Here is a 22,348-nt window from a genome sequence, read left to right on the forward strand (position 1 = left end):
GGCCCTGCTGACTTCCCTCCCCTGCAGGCTCCAGGGCCCACAGCGCGTGTTGGACCTGCAGCAGAACCTGGGCGGTGTCAATGTGAGCACAGGCTGCGCCCTGGCCCCGCTCAGCCAGAGCCCAGGCCCTGGCGTACGCCGTCTGCGGGCCATGGCTCAGAAGGTGAGGTGTGGGGCTATGGGGCGGGGCCTGGTGGGTGAAGGACAGCCTGCAGCAGGTGCCCTGTCTGTCCCCATCCCCTCAGGCCTCCCGCCGCAGCCGCCAGCCCCGGCAGGGCCCTGCGTGTATGCCACCTCTACACCTCAAGATGACCCAAGATGCCTTCCAGTTCGGGGGCCCCCTTCCCAGTCGCCTGGAGTTTGCAGGCATCCTAGACCCCCGCAGGTACCAGTAAGTCCCGGCCAGGCTGGGGCAGGCTTTGAGGGCCCCCGAGGCTGATGCCCTCTTGGCTTCCAGGCTCCACCTCTCGATGCTGGTCCGTCCTCGTGCCCCCCAGGGCCTCCTCCTCTTCGCTGCCCCACCGGCGGCTGGTGGCACGTCCCTGGCTCTCTTCCTGAACCATGGTCGGCTTGTTGCACAGACAGGAGGGCCTGGGCCCCGCCTGCGCGTCCAGAGCCGCCAGCGCTCACGGGCTGGCAGGTGGCACACGGTGAGGAGCAGAAGATGGGACTTGGGCAGGGCCTGGGGTGCCCCTGCCTGACCCACTTCCCTCACTCCAGGTCTCTGTGCATTGGGAGGGAAACCAGCTCCAGCTCCTGACAGACGGACTCCACGCGTGGAGCCGCGAGAGGCCCCACCAGCCCAGTGCAAATGCAACAGCTGCGTGGCCCCACACCCTCTTTGTCGGGGGGCTCCCTGCCAGCAGCCACAGCATCCACTTGCCAGTGAGCACGCTAGCCTCTGCCGGGCTTCACCACTGTCTCCCCTCAGTGAGCCCAGCCTGACTGCAACCTTTCACTCCTCATAGGTGGCCGTCGGGTTCAGTGGCTGTGTGAAGAACCTGCAGGTGGACGGGCAGCCGCTGGGGCCCCCTTCGAGAATGGTGGGGGTCACGCCCTGCCTCTCAGGACCCCTGGAGAGCGGCCTGTTTTTCCCAGGCAGTGGAGGAGTTGTCACCCTAGGTCTGGGGTCGAGGCAGGGGCTCTGGGCGGCTCTGGCCCGGGCTGGTCTGTCCACTCTGACCAGGGCCCCTCTCCACAGAAGCCCCCAGGGCCACTGTGCCCCACCTGAGCCTGGAGCTGGAGGTGCGGCCGTTGGCAGCCACTGGGCTGATCTTTCACCTGGGCCAGGCCCAGGGCCCCCCCTACCTGCAGCTGCAGATGTCCAACCAGCAGGTGAGCAGGGTTGTGGTGGCAGGATGGGTCTCCCAGCTCTGGTGGCCTTGGTTGACAGACCTGACCCCTGCCACAGGTCTTGCTGCGGGCAGATGATGGTACAGGTGAATTTTCCACATGGGTGACACACCCTGTGGCGCTATGTGATGGGCAGTGGCACCGACTGGCAGGTGAGTACAGGCAGGAGCCAGGGTGGGGCTCGAGGGGCAGCCTCGGTCCCCACCCTGCAGCTGGCTCCAGGGACCTTGGCTGGGTTTGGGGCACCCATGAGCGTCTCCTGCAGCCACCAAGGGTGGGAATGTGCTCCGGTTGGAGGTCGACACTCAGAGCAACCACACCTTGGGACGCTCAGCAACAGCCACAGCCAACAGCCCAGCAGCTCTGCACCTTGGGGGCCTGCCTGGTGAGTGGCCACAGCTAGGGGACCCAGTTGGCACTGGTCTCAGGAAGGTGGGCGGGCAGGCGGAGACGGGCACCCAGGAAGATCCCACCATCCACCCTGTCTTACACCCGCAGAGACCACAGCTGCAGCGTCCGGAGCCCCCCCTTACCAAGGCTGCATGAGGAAGCTGCTGGTGAATGGGTCCCCCGTCACCGTGACTCGCTCTGCAGGCGTGCAGGGGGCGGTCGGGGCCAGCGGCTGCCCGGTCACATAGTCGGTCTGCCCTGTCCACCCCGGCGGGCAGTCGCACCAGCAGGAGGGGCCGGGCCACACCCAGGCACCGCAGCAGCCCAGCTGCCCTCCCTGCACCGCGGCACTCAGTCGGCGTCGTAGGCAGTGCCGTGGATATTTATCTAGGCTAGATTCTCCAGGTGACAGGTCTCATTTCTTGAAACGGATTAAATTATCTTCCTAAATGAAAGGGTAGGATACTGTAAAATGGGCTTTTATATTCTTATCTCCCTCCCACCAGTTTTTAGCTGTGAGATGTGTACCACCACTGGTTCTTTGAGACAAAAATTAAAAAGTATCCTGGTCAACTGAGTGTGTGTCAGCTTGCGGAGTGACTGAGGGGATGGGGCTGGCCTGGCCCAGCCACAGCTGCGCAAGCACCCAGGTCTGGGCACTGGCTCTGCGTGACGCAGGACAAAGACGAGAAGTGGCAGGTAAAAGAAAGGACTTTTATTTATTAGTAAATTGGAACAGGACAGGGTATGCAACAAATCACAACTGTCACTACAGGAGCCACGTGACTAAGTTCCAATTCCTTAAAAGAACAAATAAGTTAATCGAGACTCATATCTTCCTCCTCGTCTTTCTTGTCCTTCGCGTCGCCCTCTTTCTGCTCGGATTTGGCATTGTTCTGCATTGCTTTGGCAAATGCTTCCACATCTGAAACACATTGGAAATGCTGCTGCACCTCTGCCCAGGGCTGCTGCCGAGGGACACAAAGCTCAGCAGTGTCAGCACGACCTCGCACAGCAAGGGGCGCAGGCGACATGGGGCGGGTGGGCGCTTACCACCCTTGTTGGCGGCCTCCACCGCCTCCGCAGGCAGCCCGAACTGGCACATGAGGGGCCCCAGCTGCCCGGAAGCCAGGGCTGCGCTGAACATGCCCAGAGCCTGCAGGAAGAAGTGCACTGCTGTGAGGCGGGCGCCAGAGCCCGGGAGCCGCTTCCCCTGTGCCACGTCACAGGGGCACGAGGTGCACACCGAGGCCTGGCAGGCGCTCCCCTACCTGCTGGAACTGAGGAGAGGTCAGCGTGTTCTGGATCTCGTCCGCAGTCTGGGGCAGCGACTCCCCAGAGGGCAGGTAGGGCAGCAGGCGCTCCTGGACGTCTGCGTTGGCCAGGATGGGCGCCATGATCTCTGGCGTCAGCACGCTGGCCAGGTCCACTAGGGCACAAGCACACAGCCATCAGCGCACAGCGCTGCCCAGGTGTCCGCAAACGGCCAGCCATGCAGCATGCAGGGCAAACGGGACCTGGCAGTGATTGGGACTTGTCGGAGCGAACGGGGCAGCACCCGCCACTGCCCCCTGCCCGCACTTTACCTTGCTGGCCGCTGCCTGGCGCGGCCGGCACATTCATAGTAGCCAGAATGCTCTGGAGGTCGCTCAACTGGATGGGCTGGGTCGGGCTGGCCGCCGTGCTGGCTCCATTACCTGAGCTGGGCGCAGGGCTTGGGCTGCCTGCAGAGGCAGCTGCTGGGGCAGAGGGGGCCGGGGTGGCACGGGCGGAAGAGGTGGTGGAGGATGGGGTGACGGCTGCCGACTGGCTCCGGGAGCTGGGAAGAGCGAGGGCAGAGCTGGAGAGTGGGCCCCCGCCTGCGAGGGGACAGTGGCGCTGAGGGCGCGGGACCTGGCTGCCTGGTGAGTGGGTGGGCTCACCTGGAGGAGGAGCTGCTCGCTGGAGGCCCGCCACTGCCCAGTAAGCTGGCCAGGCCCGGCCCAGTGAGGGCCCCGAGTCCACCTGCAAGCAGCAAGGAGATAGGTGCTGAGGACACCCAGCCCACTTCCAGTCCAAGGGACAAGGGCAGGGAAGGCAGGAAGCTTAGCAGGCTGGTCGCAGGCAGCAGTGGTCACTACTCCAGGCCCACTGTCTGGGGAGTCGTTCTGTTGAGCCAGACCGCTTCTGTCCCACCCATCACACTTACCAGACTCAGGCCCAAGCCGGCCAACGTGGCAACTGTTTCCTAAGTGTCTGGTGCATGGACCCACACCGCATGGGCTCTTGGTGCCAGGCCCACCTGGGAACCCCAGGCAGAAGCACATCCTCCTGCCCTGAGCAAGTGCACCCTGAATACCAAGCTGGGTTCCTCCCAGGGGCCAGAGGGGCCTCCCCAGCCAACGCGCACGGAGAGTGCACCCAGATACTGCTCAGTTGGCACCAACAAATGCTTCAAGGGACCCCAGGCCCAACCCAAGCACAGGAAAAGGCCCGCTTCTGAGGGATGGGCAGTGCCCTACCCAGTCCTCCAAGGCCGGCCGGTCCGATGAGCTGCATGAGCTGGCTGTGACTCATATTCCCCAGCAGGCTCTGCAGGCCGCCCTCGCCTGGAAAACATGGAGCTCAGAGTCAGGGCCTCCCATGGCCTGGGCCCACCCATGTGTCTACCTGGGTCAAAAGGATGCCAGGCCCCAGAACTGTTTGAGAAGCAGCCATGGGGACGGATGGGATTGAGCAGAGCTGCCAGCAAGGGCTCTAGTTTATCATCAGCTAGTTGCTTAAAAACCCCAGCCTGAGGGGTCAGGAGGCCAAGTGGTCTAGGGTGCCAGACCCCAAACACCGGCACGCACTGCTAGGGCGCAAGGTGACAGTTACCGCCCAGTGCAGAGAGCTCGTGGCCTCCACTTCCGCTCGCCCCCAGTGCCCCGGGCATTGGGGGGTTGTTCAGGTATTCGTTGACCTTCCGGCAGTGTTCCTCGTCCTGGTCAGTCTTGGGTTCCTACAGGGAAGGACAGGAGATCCCCAGCTGAGGGCACAGCTTGCGGCACAGCCAGCCATCCTGCTGGCCAAGGGTCCCGGGTATAGCCCACAGCACAGACAGGACCAACACAGATGACCAAAGGGGCCACAGCAGTGCCACCTGAGGACACTGTCATCCCTGCTGGCTGCCATCACTGAGCCAGATGACACACAATGCACTATACGTGGGATGGACAGGGCTCAGCCGCCTCCAGGCCAAGCCCTCTCCTCTCAGCAGCCCACTGCTCTCAGCTAGTGGACAGCTAGTCCCCATCACAGCCCTGCCCTCAGCTAGTGGACTGCCAGTCCCCATCACAGCCCTGCCCTGGGGTGAACAGGGCCCTCAGGCGGCTCATCCTAAGGTGCCCCAGAACTGCACAACAGCGCCAACAACGTCGCTGCACACCTGCTATGACCCCTGTGGGCTTCAGGCCCTGCTAGTGAGGGGGCCAGAGGAGCATTAAATGAGTACGCCCAAGAGAAGTAAGAAATGGAAGGAAAGAGATGAAAATTCAGTACAGTGTAACTGCAGGAGCCGGAAAAAGCATGCCCTCTCCTGCTTGTAAGTAAGAGTCACACCCCTCACTCCATGTCCTCCGCTGCGTTCCCTTGGGACAGTGTGGGGCCCGGCAGCAGCCCACATCTGCAGGGAACAGCAGCTCTGTCCAAAGTGCAAACGCAGGCCCGGGCTTCTGAATGCAAACACCACTCAGCTCTGACCTCCAGGCCCCACTATGCCCAGGCAAGACCTGCATGGGCCAGGCATTCACTGCAGCACCACTTGTGACAGCACAAGAAATGGAGACACGCCTGATGGCCACCAACAGGTGGCAGAATGGGCGGTGGCTCTCACAAGCAGCTGCAGTTAGGAGGGAACCTGCAGGGACAAGGCTCCAGCACACACTGAGGGAGTTGGGGCAGGCTCCCTGTCTGTGAGAAACACAGCTCGGACTCAAGGTTGCTTGGGCCTCCGCGACTAGCAGTGAGGACCAGAAGTGGGCATGGGAACAGAAGCGAGCACCGTGCTGTCGCCCCAGGCAGGAAGGGCACACCCCACACCTGGGATGGGGAACACAGCCCCTCCCACTCTCAAGGCCCCTAGACACCCCCAGCGGCCCAAGCCCAGTCTATCCTGAGGCGCGCTGGACTGCATGACACAATAACCAAAAACACAAAATCAACCCTCCCAGGTACCTGCATCCAAAAGAAGAGCCGCTTGGACCCTGCCTTAAACTTGAGCACGTAGACCCTCCCGCTGGGGCACTGAGGCACGCGCTTGAACTCACAGTCATCAGGGAATATGATCAGGTCCTGGCAAGCACAAGAACAGAGTCAGCCAGGGCCCTGCTCTCAGGAGATCTGTGGACCCCGGGTCTCCTGCAGGTGCTAAGTCACCGCTGGAGACACCTCCTGGGGAAGAGCAGACCCTAGCGGCCGGGCTGGGGACCACCAGCTCTTCAGGGACCTCGACAGAAACGCTTTAAGCGCTGCACTCCAAGATGAGGTGAAAGGGCGACTCTGACCGGCTCTCAAGCGGCACAAACAACAGTGATAAAGTCCTGCTCCCCAGGGCTGCGATGAAGGTCAGGATCTGCACTCATCTGCCACGCGGGCACCGGGGACACGGGCCGGGAAACGCCTTCGGCCAGCTCTGTCCTCGAGTGAACACAACGTCACTAGGCGCTACATCTTCTGGATAACCGCACTGTGCGGCACAGGGCTACAGAGCGGGGAGCAGTCTGTCATCCTCGCGCCAGCGGGGCGCCAACAAGCGGCCACAGCAGCGGCGGGGTCCCACCACCCCAAGTCCCGCCAAGCCGGGAACAGCCGGCGCCCGGCCGGCCTGCCTCCGGGAGCGCCCGGCCGGGGGTGGAGGCACTCACGTCTTCCACGGTCCCGGACGTCCTGTCCTTCCAGCAGAAGTGAATGAGGGAGTCGTCGGTCTGCTGGATGTACACGAGCCCTTTCCGTTTATCTGGGGTGACTGTAGTTCCTTTCAAAGACATTTTTCCTGCGCGAAACTCCACCAGATACTTGTTGGAGGACCCGCGGGAGCCGGGCACCAGGCTCGGGAAGAGAGCGCCTGAGGTCGTCATCCTGAAAGAGCAGAGGGGCGCTGAGGCCGGCAGCCGCCGCCGGGCGCTGTCACCGAAAGCCCGACTCGCTCCTGGGCGCGCGCCAGGGCTGCCCACAGGCCGGGCCTCCCCGCGGGCCTCCGAAACACCCACGCCGCGCCGCCGCGCCGCCGCGCCGGGTCCCGGACCCCGCCGACGCCACTGTGCGGCTCGGGGAGCTCCCGCCTTCGGGCCAGGCTGCAGCCCGGCGCAGGCAAGAACGGGCTGACACGGTCCTGCGCGGCGCCGCTCGGCGCCCGCGACCTGCCTCCGCGCGCAGCCAGACCTGGACGCCTCGCTAGGCTTCCGCGGCCGCCCCCGAGCCCACGCCGGGCCCTCGGGCCGCACGGGCCGCGGCGGCGCTGGGCAGACCTCGGGATCCCGCCGGCCCCGAACCAGCCCGAACCTGGCTGCGCCCACACTCGGCCGAGAGACGCCGTCCGGGCTCGCTCTTCCTCCTCAGCGCCTGCCGGGCCCCACCGGAAGCCCGCGCTTGGCCCGCCCCTGCCGTGCTCACCGCCGATTGGGCGTCGTCAACCTCGCGGCCAGCCCCGTCGCGCTCCCGATTGGCCTGCCTGGCCGCCCATCGCGCCTACCCCACCACGGCCCGCCCCCGTGCCGGCAGCTCCCTTCCGGCGGAAGCGCGGACCCGCGACGCGCGGGGCAGAGCGGCCCCTATTGTTGCTGTGTCATTGGGGAGCAGCGACGGCCCCTGGCGGCGGCGGCGGGGCGGCGGGGCACGAGCCCCCCGCGCCGGCCACCCTGGCCCTCTGGCCGAGAAGACCGCACGGAGCCGTACCAGGAGGCAGGCGCAGGCCGAGGCGGGGACTGGCGGTGGGCGCCGAGCGACGCACAGGCGTGTCCAGGGGCTTCGGCCGGGACGGACCCCGGGGCCGGTGTCCGCCCGATCACCCGCTAGAGTCCCTGGAGCCGAGCTCCAGGCCCGCAGGAAGCCAGCCCTTGTCACATTCGTTATTCCTGAGCACGATTCCGGGGCTTAGAGACGAGGCCAGAAAGGTAGGAGTCCTGGGGCCCTGGACCTAGAAGACGTCAGCTTCACGTCACCTTGGGAGGTAAGGTGACATCAGTTAAAGCCGGGGCAACAGGAAAATGCCCGGGCCGCACCGCCGACCCCCCAAGCAGGGCTTCCCAGGCACGTTCTCGGCACCCCTGGATGTCCCCCTCGGTTCCCTCGTGCTCCCCACTTCACCTAGGGCTGGGGGAAGCGGCTGTGAACGCAGCTGCCCTCCATGGAGCCTCTCTAGCTGCTGCAGAAATGTGGCAGCGACACGATTCCATCTCGTTTTCCTTTGCCCACCACTTACTATTTATTTGCTTCAGATCTTTGAGAGTTTTAGGGAACTAAAACACAGTCCAAACGCAGTGCCCCCCCTTCACCTCTCCCTAACCCCAGGGCCCCTACTGCGAATCTGTGGGGCTCCCCTGTGCTTGCTTCATAATTTACTAAGTATATATGAAATCTGTGTTTTCCTTAGTTTTTTAAATCTTTATTTTTGTGTTCCTTAGTCTCTTCAGCTTTCCTCCTGTTGCCAGCCCAGTCCTTGCATCTCCTGGGTGATACTCTAATCCGTGAAGCCTTCACTTTATCTGGTGTCCTGTTGGTGGACGCGGACCTGTTCTCATCTTTTCACTGCTACAATGCTTGCCTGTTTAAAATTTGATTTAAAAATTCACTCTGACTTCCTTTCTGCTGTAACTCCAGCTCCACACTGTTGCAATGGGCAAGTTCATGAAGCTAGGGCAAGTGGTGCTGGTCCTTGCCAGATGCCAAGTGGTCATCATGAAGAACTCCAAGGGCCCCTGCAGCCCTGCCACGGTGGCCTGGACTGACTGCTTCCCCACCAAGTGACAGCTGCCAAGAGGTCCAAGATCAAGCCCTTTGAGGGTTTACAACCGCCTCAGGCCCACAAGGTACTCTGTGGACATCCCCTGCGTAAGGCGTGGTCAACAAGGACGTGTGTGCAGAGACCCAGCCTCGAGCGCAAGGCCCGGTGGGAGGCGAAGGCCAAGCTCGAGGAGAGATTCGAGACAGCAAGAACAAGTGGTTCTTCCAGAAGCTCCAGTTTAGGTGATTTTTGTTTCTGTCATTAAAAATTTCACAAAAGAGGGCTGGGGACATAGCTCAGTGGCATAAGCACCTGCCTGGCAAGTGTAAGGTCCTGAGTTCTATCCCCGGGTACAGGGGGAAAAAAAATCACAGAAGAAAAAAATTCACTTTGAGAAAATATAGCAATTTTTCAGTAAAATTTTAAGAAACTGAACCTCGGATTTCATCCATGTTAGGCAAACCCACTCCTGCTGAGCTATACCCTACTCCTTCTATTATTTTTTATTTTTGGCGGAACCAGGGATTGAGCTCTGGCCCTTATGCTTGCCAGGCAAACGCTTATTCTGAATTATCTCCCCAGCCCCATCGGATGTGTATTTTTTTTTTAAGTACTGGGGATTGAACTCAGGACCCTGCGCTTGCCAGGCAAACACTTATTCTACTGAGCCATCTCCTGGCCCCCCACCCCTATTTTTAATTAATATTCTAAAAACATAGAATTAATTTCTAATATGGTATTAGTACATTAATCCTACATAAGCAAAAGTTCCTTGGGGGTCCCAGGCCCATACGTGTGCTGGGCAAGTGCTATGCGGCTGAGCTACACTCCCAGCTTTGGCATTTCTTAAAGAATCTAAAAGCTGCCAAATAGCAGATGGGGGAGAGTGGCTCCCGCGTGACTGCACCCCACTGCCACTGCTGTAGCCCAGTAGGCTGTGCTGCAAACATGCCCTGAAAACAGGAAATAAAACACAGCCTGGCTTTCAGGCAGCCCCGACAGGCAGGTGTCACTTGTTCAAAGTAATGCAGCGTTAAAAAACTGCCAGTAGAGGCCACGGGGAAACTCGCTGTGCAGCGCCCAGCGTCCACATGTACATCCCCCAAGCCTGGACCTCCCAGCCCTATCCTCAGCATGTTCTCACGTAAGCCAGGGGAGCCCTGCGGCCTGGCACAGCCCAGCAGGAGCAGACCCCTTCACACACATTTTGAGGATGTTTCCTGTTCTCTGCTGTGGGTAGATGGGCATCACAGGGGGCTGAGTGGGCTGTCCACTTTCAGCTGTAGGGCTGATGGAGGGCTTCGGCATGGCCTGCACCAAGCACCTGTAAAAAGCCAGGGAGCTCACCACACCCGTCCCCAACTGTGGCACAGCCAGGAGCTGCGCACCATGAAGCACAGGAGGATCTCTCAGGCCTGCTCGAAGGAGGCACTAAATGGGCAGCAGCTGCTGATACACCGAGCTGACCAGTACTGACTAAGCTGGTGGCTGCGTCTGCCAGAGGTCTTCAGCATCTCCATGTGGATTTCGGATGAACCAATTAGATTCTCCAAACAAAGGTGCTTCTTATCAAAAAGGACTGGGGATGTAGCTCAGTGGTGCAGCGCTTGCTGAGCATGCATGAAGCCCTGGATTTAATCCCTAGTACTGAAAAAATATAAAAAGCAAAAACGCCCAACTAGGAAACTGACTGCAAAGAATGTCTGGCAGCTGTCCAAGCCCGATATGGAAAGAGAGCAGCACAGCAGCAGAGTGGCTCACAGGGCGGCCGCGCATTCACAGGAGGCTTCTCCGCACGGACGGTTGCAGAGGCCCTTGCGAGAAGCTGCTCGAGAAGCTGCTCATGTCATTGCTCTTAAGGGAAATGCATGTTAAAGCCCACCCATTAGAATTGCTAAAAGCCGGGACCGGGGAGATGGCTCAGTAGAATAAGTGCTTCCCTGGCAAGCGCAAAGGTCTGAGTTCAATCCCCGGTTCCGCAAAAAAAAAAAAAAAAAGAGCAAGAATTGCTACAATGGGGCTGGAGAGATGGCTCAGTGGTCTAAAGCACCTACTTGAAACAAGCTCGGCAAAAGCACAGGGACCACGGTTCGATCCCCAGCACCACATGCCAGCCAGCCCCGCCCCCTGGTGGGCTGAGCTGGCCACACACACACACACACAATAAATAAATGTAATAAATAAAAATAAAAATAAAAATAAAAAAAAAAAAGAATTGCTACAAGCCAAGAGAAAGAAATGGCAATCCCAGGTGCGAGGGGAAGGGAGCGCCATGCCGTGGCTGGGAAGAAGAGTGGTAGGTGTGGAGTTTTCCTTTTATTATTAGACAGTTTTTGGAAACAGCTTTTGGTCTACAGTAAAACTGAACAGAAGATACAGTCAGTCCCCCCACCCCACCCCAAGCCTCCCCCTGCCCAACCTTCTAAGATTTGTCACCGCTGATGAAGTTTCTGGACCAAGACCCGGAGTTGTAGGAAGAGCAGCACTCTTACTTTGTGCTACTGTAATGGAGTACCGTAGGCAGTGTAACTTTCACAGAACGCTGGCAGGTTTGGCCTGCAGGGCTGCTTTCCGCTGCCTGATGGTGCCTGTACTGTGCCCGCTCAGGAAGGCAGGGTTGCTGCAAGATGCCCCTTTCCTCAGGGCCCTGACGCCCTGCAGAGGGGGGACCCTGGCCTCCTCGCCTCCCAACGCCTGCCCTTCCGCACCGCACGCTGGCCGTGAAGGCCCAGCACCTGCGTTTGGCAGAGCACAGTTCAAGCCACAGCACTGCTGTCATGGCTGCAGCCAGCACCACGCACGACTCCAGGGGCAGCTCCTCGTCCTGCGTCACGAGGCTCCTCTGTGCTCTGCTGCGCACCTGCCCTCTCCTCACCCCTCCGCTGCCTCCATGGTTTTGCCTTTTCCAGAATGTCGAGCAGTTGGATTCATGCAGGAAGTAGCCTTTTCGAGTTGGCCTTTCAATACACAAGACCCGTGGCGTCTTAGGCTTGGAAGCCCACGTCTTCGGCACAGAATGCTGCACCACTGTCTGGATGTATCAGTTGTTCCTCCGTCTGCTGGGGCTGTCTTCCCTGGCTTTCAGGTTTCTGTGATTATTCATAAAGCTGCTGTGAACATCTGCGTGCAGCCTTTTGTGCGGACATGAGTCTCAACTCTAATAGGGATGTTTAGTTGCGTAAGGACAGTCTTCCCGAGCGACCAGGGGTGAGTGCTCCTGGGCTGCAGGCCTCGCTGCACTTGGCGTTGGGGGTTCTGGACCTTGCTTACTGGACGGGTATGCAGTGGCACTTTCTTGATTTAGTGTGCCGTTTCCTCACAGCCCAAGTGGTGTGCATTTTTCCTAGGCCTGTCTGCCGTGTGCATCTTCTCTGGTGAGGTGACAATGTTCTGCATAAGCACACAACTACCATGTGACCCAGCTAGCATCTCCCATTTACCCAACAGAAATGGAAACAGATGTCTACACAAAAACCTGTGTACAAATGTCGGTAGTGATTCTTTTCATAACTGCCCCGAATTTGAAACAACTCAAATACCTATCAGCTGGTGAATAAACAGTGGCACACTTTATTTACTGCTCAGCAGTAAGAAGGCGCAAACTGCTGCCTCACTGCCCCCTGACTGAATGCCTTTATTCTGCAAGCAAACAGCCTGAGCACAGGCAAGGCGTGAGCCACAGGGACAGATGCCGGTCCAGGTGAGCAGGCGCTAGGAAAGCCTGTGGACAAAGGGCTGTCTGCGAAGCTGCCACGTGAGCTGTGCCAGGGCATGCTGGTTGAAGCCCACACCAAAGCCACCCCGCACTGCTGGGAAGGGTTGAGCTTCACTGGGGGCCGGTCTTAGCCCCTCCCTAGCAAGCAGCTGCAAGCCTTGGGTTTCCTAGTGCCTGCTCCTCCTCCCTGGGTGCCAACCAAGGGCCCTGGGACAGGAAATACCAAAGAGGCCAGGTAGGAAAACTCCAGGACTATCCGCCCCCAGCCAGTGTGAGCCCTGCACTGCTGACTGCTTCAGGCAGGAGCTGGGCAGCAGAACCCTGCTGCCAAACCCACACCACATGCCAGGTATTTCATCTCTTCTAATAGCACCTAGTGCCCAGGAAAGGGACAGTGAACTAGTACTGCTGCTGCTGCCCAGAACACCTAGACCCTTCGTGCCCCACGTGTGCCATCCACTGTTACAGGGGCCCTATAATCCCCTCTCCACCATGACAAGCAGTTTGGAGAAACACCCATGTGCTAGGCCAATCCTTAGGAGCACAAGGTCCCAGTGTGTGATATCCTGGCACAAGGACGTGTTTCTAGCCGTTTGTGGCCCTTTCTGGAAAGGCCAGAACCTTTGAGACGATAAGAAACTGCAGTGTGAAGTGTCGGTTACCACCCACTTCTCTTGTCTGGAAATAGATGCTACGCTCTGTGTTCAGAGAACTGTGTAGTCCTCCAGGACAACCCCTAAGGTAGCTTCTGCTAGTACACACAGTACGTAAGTATCCAACGTTAAACATCAGTCCATTTGGCCAGCATGTCTTCTTGCCTGACATTTTCAGGCCGCATGGGTAGAGTGGTGTTGAGGGAGCCCTCCCTCCCCGAGACCAGCCAATGAGGAAGGCCAAACCAGTGCCTCTGAGGCACCCACAGGGCTGGCCTCTGCAGCGGCAGGCTTTCCTAAACGGCCGGCTGGGCAGCTGGTTCCGAGCGCAGTGCATCAAGTGGAGGAAGGCTGGCCCATAACCTCACACCGAGATAACGGAAGCACGCAAAGAGGAGGACTGTGTCCTTGAGGGTATCGCAGGAGACGCCGGCTCATGTGCCATCTTGAGAAGCACAGGCCCCGCCGCCGCACAGATACCTGAGAGGCATGATCTAATTATCTGCACTTCAGAGCTCCTGAAAAGGTGCTGGGGAATAAAGCTTCAGATGTGTCTGAAAGCTGCCATGCAGCTCTTTTCAGGTCAGGCGTGGGGGGAACAGAGACTGGGCCAGAGCTGAGGTGGCATTCAGTGGTAGGGCATTGCCTGGGTTCAGTCCCAGGACTGAAAAGTGACACGGACACAGGCCACAGGCCACAGGCCACCAGATGCAACTACCACACCCTCAGTCCCAGCTTCCAAGGCCACGAAATCAAGCTTTGAAACCAATGATGGCTTTGAAATGTGTTTTAATCCCAGGTGGCTCTGAAACCTGGACGCAGCGACGGTGCTCACGTGGCAGCCGCACTCCCTCCTGCGCCGGCTGCAGGCCGCGTGCGTGTGCGCACAGCATGGTCTTGGACGGGCCACGCTCTGCTGAGATCTGCAGCGTGCCTTTCTAGGTGGAGTCCGTCGCTGGGCAGGAGTGCGGAGATGGACACACGCCCACTTGTGGTTCAACACCTTTAATTGACACCAGAGAAGCAGGCCCTGCCTCTGACCTCCCGCTGCGCCGCTCCACGCGGCTTGCTTACAGTGGAACATGCATGCCAGGAAAACAGAAACACAAGCCTGTTGGACACAGGTGAGGCAAGTGGAGAAATGAGAACACGGGTGCAGGCCGTGGGGACGGCCAAGCTGGGACAGCAGGAGTGCCGTGGCGGGAGGCGGGGCTCCTGTGAGCTGGGAGCAGCCACGGGGTCTAGTCCAAGTCACACGTTTCTGCCCCCTGGCTTGTCCCAGGAACTTGTCCCGAAGTTCACAGTGGGGATTGATGTTTCCCGCCATCAGGCAAAATACCATTCGGGTAGTTTTAACTTAAATATTTTTAAAGGCATCTTTACTCAAGATTGGTAAAAATACAGACTCTGACTGCTTTTCACTTATTCGCCTAGGTGCTCTGGAGGCCTTCATCGCTATGATCTGGGAAGTGCCCCTTGGCCTGCTGCTGGTCCTTTCGAGACGACGTTCCCCTCTTGGCCTGGCTCTGAAGCACGCTTAGAAACCAGGCTACAGCCAGCGAGGAGCATGTGGCCCCGCTTGGTTCTTCCTTTAGTCACAGATTTCTAACTGTGAGCCCTGCACGCTTGGCCGGCCCCACTCGCTGCCCACAGAAGGACCGGCAGGGGTTTTCTTCTGTGGCTCAGTGGACACGAGGGTCTTGGGTGGCTTCGTGAGGGGCTGCAAGAGTGGTCAGGCGCTGGGCAGTGGGAAGTTGGCTGGGGCAGTGCCGCCAGGGGCCTTGCTGGGAGCTCGGGCTGCTCACAGGGCCAGCCCCGCAGGCCGCCAGGCTGGCCTCCAGCCCTCAGTAGATATCGGGGCAGTCGGAAAAATTCCGCTCAAAGTAATCCCCTGCGTATAACCAGTCAGAAGCCCCAGTGTAGGGGTTGTCGCCTGGGTAAAACCACCTGCAGAAGGCAAGCAACGCTGTCAGAAGACTCGGGCCTCAGTGCACACAGCACTGTGTTCTAGCATGTGGCCAGGGGACGCCCGCCAGCGGCATCCCCGAGCAGCTTCATGTAAGTGTGCTTGTCAGTGTCGTGTCCCAACACCACTTCAGAGTTGTCACTCAGCAAACACCTTCCCAGCAGGATGTGCTCAGAACAAAGGCAAGGTGCCTGGGACCCACAGGGCCAACAGTTCTGGGCACCAGTCCTAGTTCAAAGCCTCAGGCCACTGCCCACAGCTTGCATGGGCCTTGGCTCCTTGTAAAGCCTGTGGCACCTGTGGCTTCACTCCTCAGCTGCGCCATGACACAAAAGCAACTTTGGACATCTGCAGTTTGCCATGAAGCCTACTTTGGTGGAGCTTATAAAGAAAATTATCTTTTAAGAACTAAATATTATTCTCAGACTCTCTGTATCTTTGACACTTTAAAAAGGTTATTTTCAACTGTTTTTCTCTGAAATGAAGGGAGATTCCAAATATAAAACCACTAAAAGCACAACACTGAATTGGAAGCCTGTCTCCTTGGGGGCAGTTATTAACTGACCTGGAAAGCAGAACCCTAAAGAATGAGGCCTGGAGGCGGTGTGTGCCTGTCATCCCAGCTGCGTGGGGCTGAGGCAAGAGGTCACTTGATCCCAGGGCTTCATGGTTCAAGAGACAGGGCGGCATGGTGAGACCCAGTCTCAGAAGGGAGGAAGGAAGGAACCAGAGCCTGAAAGGACTGAACTGTTTAAAGCATCCCAAGGGATTTTGTAGCAGACTTATTTTTCCTTTGAGATGGGCCCTCACTAAGTAGCTCACACTGGCCCTGAACCTGTAATCCTCCTGTCTCAGCCTCCAGAGTGCTAGAACTATAGGCAACGCCATCATATTCAGCTCTTTAAACTTACACACAAAATTACATAGCATGTAACATACAATACTGTTTATATTGACTAAGCATAGATTGGGTTTATTTTTTTTTTACTTTGGTACCAGACACCAAACTCAGGACCTTCTGCTTGCCAGGCAGGCTCTGTGCCCCTCAAGCTACATCCCTGGCTGGATTGTGTTTATTTGGAACAGATTAGTAAATCCTTATTAAACAGATTGTGTCTTATAATTACTAAAAAATAAAGCACAGTCACCGTGGGAAAAGGCACTGAAGCGCCTACAGTGGCCGTGGCCCGGGCGCCACCCTGCCCCACCTGTGCACACTGCCTCTGCCAGAAGGAGGTGCCCCAGGGCGCCCCCTAGGCCTGCACCACACCCCTCAGGCGCCGATGCGGCTCCCGGAGGACCGGGCTTCACCGGCGCCTCGCACAGCCGATCAGCCGATCACCTCGCACCGTAAGCTTGGGCACCACATGGACACTCACTGCGTGTTCTGCTTGCATGACTGGCCAGCTCCACTGTCTTTTAAACTGGCCATGTGCAAGGACAGTGCTTGGGTCACACAGGACGAGGCAGGTGGCAGTGCTGTGGCTGAGAGGACCTGGCCTCTGCAGCGCTCTCCCCACAGCAGTCTCAGGCACGGTGTGTGCTAGAAGGGCTCTGGCCTTTATCCGTAAGGGGGCACGGACTGGCTGCTGCCCAGCTACCGGGTGCGCAGGGCTGAGCACAGCGCCTGCTGCCCTCCTCCTGCCCGCCCTCCTCACCTGGTCCGCCACTCGGTCTCCTCCTTGGCGCGCTCCCTGCGGGCTTCTCTCTGCTTCTCCTCGAGCCGCTCCTTTTCCTGGCTGGCCAGATCTAGGTCCGAGCAGAGAGGCTCTGGGTGAGGGTCCCGCCTGCACCAAGCTTCTTGTTATTCAGGGATGCGGGACGCCAGAAGCCTCCCCGACTGCCAGAAGGTGCACCCCACCCTGGCTGGAGCGCTGCAGGCAGTGCTGCCTCTGCCCTGCTGAACGTGCAGGAGGGGACTTCCCGAGGACACACAGGAGCCGCTGCACTGGACAGCAGCAGTGCTCCAGGGTCAGGGGCCACAGTGCGCCTGATGCCTGAGGAGCAAACGGGCAGCAGGGAAAGTCAGCTCCCACCGCCCTAAGTGGGAGCCTCAGTGCCGCCTTCACACAAGACGAATCCTGTGTCACTACGCCAGGCCTCCAAGTGGCCGTGGCCTCGGGTGAACTCCCTCAGCGCTCACTCTGGGTGGGAGAGAGTGGAGCTCCGCAGCAGCTGAGAGGCTGCATTCCCCCGGCCTCTCCTCCACTGCAGCAGGGCCGCAGCAGGCGTCGCCCTTGCTCTGGTGGGGCTCTGCCATCATGCTGAGGACTCCGGGAAGCAAGAGCCAAGCTCACGGTCACATTGACACTGAGCACAGTGTCAATGTGTGACAGGCAGGAGCCACACAGCGACTTGTGCCGCAGGCGTGCGTTAGCTCATAGCTTTAAGATGTAATCTTGGGTTGTGGAGATAGCTTGTGGTCTAAGTGCCTGCCAGGCACGCTCAATGACCCAGGCTCAATCCCTGGTACCACGTGCTATGCTATGCCAGTCTCAAGCTGAGCCCGCCACTGAAACCGGCTGTGGTGGTGCATGCCTATAACCCCAGAGCTGGGGAGGCCGAGACAGGAGGATCATTACAAGTCTGAGCTGTGTAGTGAGATCCTACACAGGGATTATTAAACAATATTAAAACAATCTCAGAGCTGAGTGCAGTGGCACACACCTGTAATCCCAGCATTCTGGAGGCTGAGGCAGGAGGATTGCCATGAGTTTGAAGGTAGGCTGGGCTACATAATGAGTTCAAGGCCAGCCTGAACTACCCAGGGAGACCCTGCCCCCGCCAAAAAGAAAAAGTAATCTTAATATATAACACATTTTATAATAAAAATTAGACACTCATTTTATGTATGTTCTTTACATTTCTTTTTTGTTGTGTGAATTTTGTAGCCTTTACATTGAGTTACATGATTAGCCCTTTTTATCTTGAGCCAGGACCTTGCTAAGCCACAAAGTTGCCCAGGCTGGACTTAAATTTGCAATCCTCCTGCCTCAGGGTGCAGGGGCCCTGCGCTGTCAGTTGCTTCTAGTAGGTGAATTCACTGTGTTCACAAAGGGCTGTTACAGCCCTGAGCACAGCTGCGTGAGAGACTGTGTACAGAAGGCCCGCTTGCTCCGCGGCTCACCTGGAGGTCTAGGGACCCTTCTGGACAGAGCCCTCGTCCACCCAAATGGCTCTCCGCGAGGTCCAGCACATACATACCCATGTTGCCGTTCTCCATGCCGCGGATGTCCGGGCGCAGGCGGCAGTCTGTGGGGGGCAGGGTCTTCTCCATGCCTGACTCTAGTTCATTGAGGCTCACAGTAAAGCTGGTAAAATTGTACATCTGTAAAGTACAGGAGCGTCCCTGCCAACGGCCCTAAGCCACGGCCACCTAAGCTCACTGCACATGGCATGTCATGAGAATGGACCTGCCAGGGACTCAGGGCCCATGAAGCCCGCACCTCCCCCACCCATGGGCTCCCCAACACCACTGCTCTTTCAACGGTGAGGTTCCGCGTGCAGCCCAGGCTGCACTCTTAGGGCACAAGGTGCACTGCACCCAGGAAGCCCGCTCTCAGCCTACACCGTCTCAGGGTCACTGACCGGGACACCTGTATACTCAACATCTTTGTCGCCCATCATGGGTTTGAATTAAGGACTCTTGTAGTGAGCTACACCCAAGCCCTTCATATGTATTTATTTTGAGACAAAGTCTCACTAAGTCACTAAGTTGCCCAGGTGAGGCTCAAACTTGCCATTGTCTTGCCTTAAGCTCCCAGAAGGAGGGACTAACAGTGTGTGCGCCTCACCTGGCTTCACCCTCGTGCCTGAAGGAAGCTCAGGGTAGCACACCACAGTAGGCCTGCAGCCTGCTGCACACCTGTGCCTTCCGGCCTGGCTCCTGCACCCTCCCAACACTGTGACTCAGGAGGTGGCTCCGGGTCACAGACACGCAAACCCTATGTGCTTTCTGGTGCTGCCCAAAGCATCAGGTGAGGGTGCCTTTGTCCCCAGCACCCCTGCCCTGGCGGTCCCCTCTGAGGCTGCAGACGCCGTGGCTCCCCTAGGCTCCTGCAGCCCCTGCCCTCTCCATCAGTGCAACATCCCCATCCCCAACACCTTTACGGTAAGACCACGCTAGCCCTGGAGCGTGTCTCCTGCCTGCCACAGCCCCCTGCTGGACTGGAAACACTGGGCGAGCCCTGGGCCAACCCTTGATTCCCTAAAAAATAATTTGAAATAAAGACAAAAAATTGAAATAGCACCATAACACCCCTCAAATAGCGACAGTGGCCACATGGCAAGGACCTGCTCGGGGCGGCCCGCGCTGCTCCCTGTTTCACACACTCTGCTCTGCATGGACGGTGACAGCACAGGGGAAAGCGATTAAGCCATGCGTCTGCAGGACACCAGAGCATGACCGGTGACAGGTACCTCAGTTATACAGCATATTACGTGCGTCTCATGCCTCATTTTTATGCACTTGTACTAGATGTGATTATATGTACTACAATAAATTTGTATCCAATAAAAATTGTGTTTTGTTTGGTTTGGTTTGCAGTACTGGGGATCCAGCTTGGGACCTTGCACTTGCCAGGCAGGCACTTATCTGCTGAGCTATATCCCTTGGCTGTAATAAAAACTGTAAGTAGTTTACTAAAGTAAATGCCACAAAACAGTTGGTATCTACACTGCCATGCAGGCTGTGCCCAGCTGTAGTGCCAGCCGGTGCTCAGAAGACCATTTAAGCCCAGGATTCCAAGACCTGCCCCAGCAAGTGAGATCCAGTATCAAGGATTAGACAGATTAGAAAGAGAGACACAGAGGGCAGGAACCCGGCCCTTTCTGAGTCTAGAGTCCTCTTTTGCCAAGAGGCAGTCTGGGCAGCCCTCTGAGGACACAGCCTGGTGCGCGTGGGCCTGGGGACACCTGTGCTGCGGCTGTGCACAGATGCGGCCAGAACCAGTTCCCACGTGCACAGAAGCACCACAGAGAGGGGCAGGGCTGCAGCCCAGGCACAGCTGGGTGCAGCTCTAGAGATCAGAGGCCCCTGGGGCTTGGCTGCAGAAGAAGACACAGAGGTGCGGCAAGACATCGCTGGCTCGGAGACCACCAAGGTGAGCCAGGGACGCAGGGCGGCATGGAAGCCCCAGCAGGGGCGCTGAGGCGTGAGGAGCACAGACCTGGGCAGAGTTGGGGGGCCGGCTGTTGATCCTCCAGAGCAGCTTGCTCCCAGGAATGACCTGCACAGTCTCCTGTGCCACGGGCATGTCGTCCGCCACATCGCTATCTGGTCTTTCTGGGCCACCATCCTGAAACACAGTACACCTTGGGACCCTGCCTCCACAGAGCTGCCAGCCGGAACTTCAGACCTATTCCTAAGTCCCTCAGCAGAGCAAGACTTTTTTTTTTAAACCAAGAAGAAAACCCAATTTCCTCCCCCCCGGTAATGTCCACTACCCTCCGTGTGTAGAAGGGATGAGGTCCCTCTCATATGGACTCAGCTCTCTGCAGGGCCACGCTGCACTGGGCTTCTCCTATCCCAGAGAGAAGAGATCCCTGGGCGTGGCTGCAGGCACTCTGGGCTCTCCTCTGAGTGCCAAACGACCACAGGGAGGACGAGGACGCCCTCCTATCAGCTGCGTGGCTCAGAGTCAAGCATGGCAGATGGAGGGGCTTCCCCAGATGCTGCTGCTTGCCCTCAGCCAAGCAGGTCCTGTGGCTGGGTCCACGGTAGCTTTGGAGACTGAGTCTAATGGTCCACACCACCCTTCCCAGGGCACAGCGGCTCCCCTGTCTCCAGGCAGGGCGGGGAGGTGGCAGAGCCACCCTGGATGTCCCCTCCCCTGATGCAGCAGAGCCTCCACCACTCCCACAAGGGGAGCAACCCCGCAGAGCGCTTAAGTTCTAGGTCAGCCAAAGGGACCGCAGAGCTGGTGAAGCATCACGTGCCACCACCAAGTGAGCTAACATTTCAAATATGTGCAGCCTTTAAGTAACCCTTTTGCTTTAAACAAGAGAATCATTAGAAAAGATGTCTAAAATGGCTGGCGAGATAGCTCAGCAGACTAAGTGCCCGCTTAGGCAAGCACAGGAGCAGGGTTTGACCTCCCACATCACACGCGGCACCAGCCCCACCTGTGGGCGGAGCTGAGTCTGGCGTGCTGGCGCACACCTGTAATCCCAGCTCTAGGGAGGCTGAAAATGGAGGATCACTACGAGTCCAAGCAGCGTGGTGAGACCCTGTACCAAACACATTTAAAAAAAAAGATGTCTTAACAGCACACATGAAATAATGTATAAAATGCAAGAGTCCTGGAGGAGGATGAACCTTTTTAAAAATAAATGCTCAACACCTTGGTTTGGTATAATCCCACTGGCTATCTAGAAAATATGACACATCTTTTGACTTTTGCACATATTATCTAGTGCTCAGAACTGGAAAAACAAAATGAAATTTGCCTGACTTTTAAATAGATCTAAGATGTCTCAAATGAAAGAGACTAAGAAGGAGCTAGAAGCTAGAGTTTCCAGAAACGAAGTGCTCTTACATGCAGTCTTTTCCAGCCCTGTGAGGAAGCCACCACTTAGGACAGCAGCCCCGACACACAGAACACAGAAAGCCCCCGCCGACACCAGAGTCCAGACCGAGCAGCCGCTGCTCCCCATGACACGCTCCGCCCTCAGCTCTCCGGCACAAGGCAGGCCGGCAGGAGCTGTGGCCCTCCCCCACTCAGGTCACCTGCCAGGTGGGCCTGGCCCGCGCTCACTCACCAGCTGGGCTTTCCTCAGCTGGTCGCCTCTCTTCTCCTGCTTCCTGAAGGACTCATACGAAGCAGGCTCGATGCCCCACAAGCATTCCGTCCACTTGCCATAGATTATGAAGAGCTTCTTTTTGCTGTAAAAGGGAGTTTACAATCCAGTTAAGAGCAATTACAAGCCATTCATCTAAACACAGCTCCTTCATACTGACCACTTCATCTTCTGAGACAACCCACAATCCAGTAAAAATGTTTGCCAGCTGTTTCTCACACAAAGGATTACTATTGAGAATGTATAAAGAACTAAAAAAAAAAAAAGACATCCCAAACTTAAAGACACAATCAAAAATGGGCATCTGAGATGAATACATACTTCTCAGAGGAAATACAAACAAGTAAATACATGAAAAATGCTCAACATCTCTGTCATTTGGGAGATGTAAAGTAAAACAACTTCCATCCTGGAAAGACTGGCCATCACTAGTAATCAACCAGTAACAAACGCTGGAGGGGCTGTGGGAAAAGGAGCCCTTCTCCACTGTTCCACTGTTGGTGGCAGCGCAC

The 22,348-nt window shown here is 57.7% G+C and overlaps 3 protein-coding genes and 1 long non-coding RNA gene across 7 annotated transcripts in view; 2 read left to right on the forward strand and 2 right to left on the reverse strand.

The window, feature by feature from the left end:
- Lama5 (laminin subunit alpha 5) overlaps positions 1–2,316 on the forward strand; it is a gene marked incomplete at its 5' end in the record, with an annotated part of 43,664 nt that extends 41,348 nt beyond the window's left edge. The window contains 9 exons of the mRNA XM_004644200.2: positions 28–163; positions 246–391; positions 458–650; positions 721–885; positions 969–1,122; positions 1,202–1,335; positions 1,412–1,505; positions 1,619–1,738; positions 1,852–2,316. Of these exons, the coding sequence (XP_004644257.1) occupies positions 28–163; positions 246–391; positions 458–650; positions 721–885; positions 969–1,122; positions 1,202–1,335; positions 1,412–1,505; positions 1,619–1,738; positions 1,852–1,991 (1,282 nt within the window). The remainder of the gene's footprint in view (positions 1–27; positions 164–245; positions 392–457; positions 651–720; positions 886–968; positions 1,123–1,201; positions 1,336–1,411; positions 1,506–1,618; positions 1,739–1,851) is intronic.
- Positions 2,317–2,436: 120 nt separating this feature from the next.
- Positions 2,437–7,402, reverse strand: Adrm1 (adhesion regulating molecule 1). Its single transcript, XM_004644167.3, has 10 exons — positions 7,264–7,402; positions 6,627–6,840; positions 5,938–6,054; positions 4,600–4,723; positions 4,245–4,331; positions 3,666–3,747; positions 3,330–3,562; positions 3,015–3,172; positions 2,797–2,899; positions 2,437–2,668 (listed from the first exon to the last, which is right to left on the reverse strand). The coding sequence occupies exons 2-10, from the start codon at positions 6,837–6,839 to the stop codon at positions 2,562–2,564; spliced, it is 1,224 nt and encodes a 407-aa protein (XP_004644224.1). The 5' UTR covers position 6,840; positions 7,264–7,402; the 3' UTR covers positions 2,437–2,561.
- Positions 7,403–7,485: 83 nt separating this feature from the next.
- Positions 7,486–13,945, forward strand: LOC111813503. Its single transcript, XR_002818742.1, has 3 exons — positions 7,486–7,930; positions 8,581–8,946; positions 13,872–13,945. It is a non-coding gene; the product is annotated as an uncharacterized LOC111813503 (long non-coding RNA).
- A 945-nt stretch (positions 13,946–14,890) lies between these two features.
- Positions 14,891–22,348, reverse strand: part of Osbpl2 (oxysterol binding protein like 2) — a 43,142-nt gene continuing 35,684 nt past the window's right edge. For 2 of the 4 annotated variants that reach the window (XM_023704315.1, XM_004644168.3), the window contains exons 10-14: positions 21,798–21,921; positions 20,207–20,335; positions 18,243–18,366; positions 16,697–16,787; positions 14,891–15,019 (exon numbers count right to left, since the gene is read on the reverse strand). In XM_023704315.1, the coding sequence (XP_023560083.1) occupies positions 14,917–15,019; positions 16,697–16,787; positions 18,243–18,366; positions 20,207–20,335; positions 21,798–21,921 (571 nt within the window). In that variant the 3' untranslated portion in view covers positions 14,891–14,916. The remainder of the gene's footprint in view (positions 15,020–16,696; positions 16,788–18,242; positions 18,367–20,206; positions 20,336–21,797; positions 21,922–22,348) is intronic. The other 2 variants (XM_004644169.2, XM_023704316.1) reach the window with 1 other exon arrangement.

The sequence above is a fragment of the Octodon degus genome, unplaced genomic scaffold, assembly GCF_000260255.1.
Source record: "Octodon degus isolate 3935 unplaced genomic scaffold, OctDeg1.0 scaffold00194, whole genome shotgun sequence".
Lineage (NCBI taxonomy): Eukaryota > Metazoa > Chordata > Mammalia > Rodentia > Octodontidae > Octodon > Octodon degus.

Excerpts from the sequence above, each read along its gene's own strand:
- Adrm1 (XM_004644167.3), bottom strand. The coding sequence starts at position 6,839 with ATGACGACCTCAGGCGCTCTCTTCCCGAGCCTGGTGCCCGGCTCCCGC. Across the intron at positions 3,563-3,665 it reads GCGAGCAGCTCCTCCTCCAG|CTCCCGGAGCCAGTCGGCAG; the intron begins GTGAGCCCACCC and ends CGCTCTTCCCAG. Across the intron at positions 2,669-2,796 it reads GGAGGCCGCCAACAAGGGTG|ATGTGGAAGCATTTGCCAAA; the intron begins GTAAGCGCCCAC and ends AATGTGTTTCAG.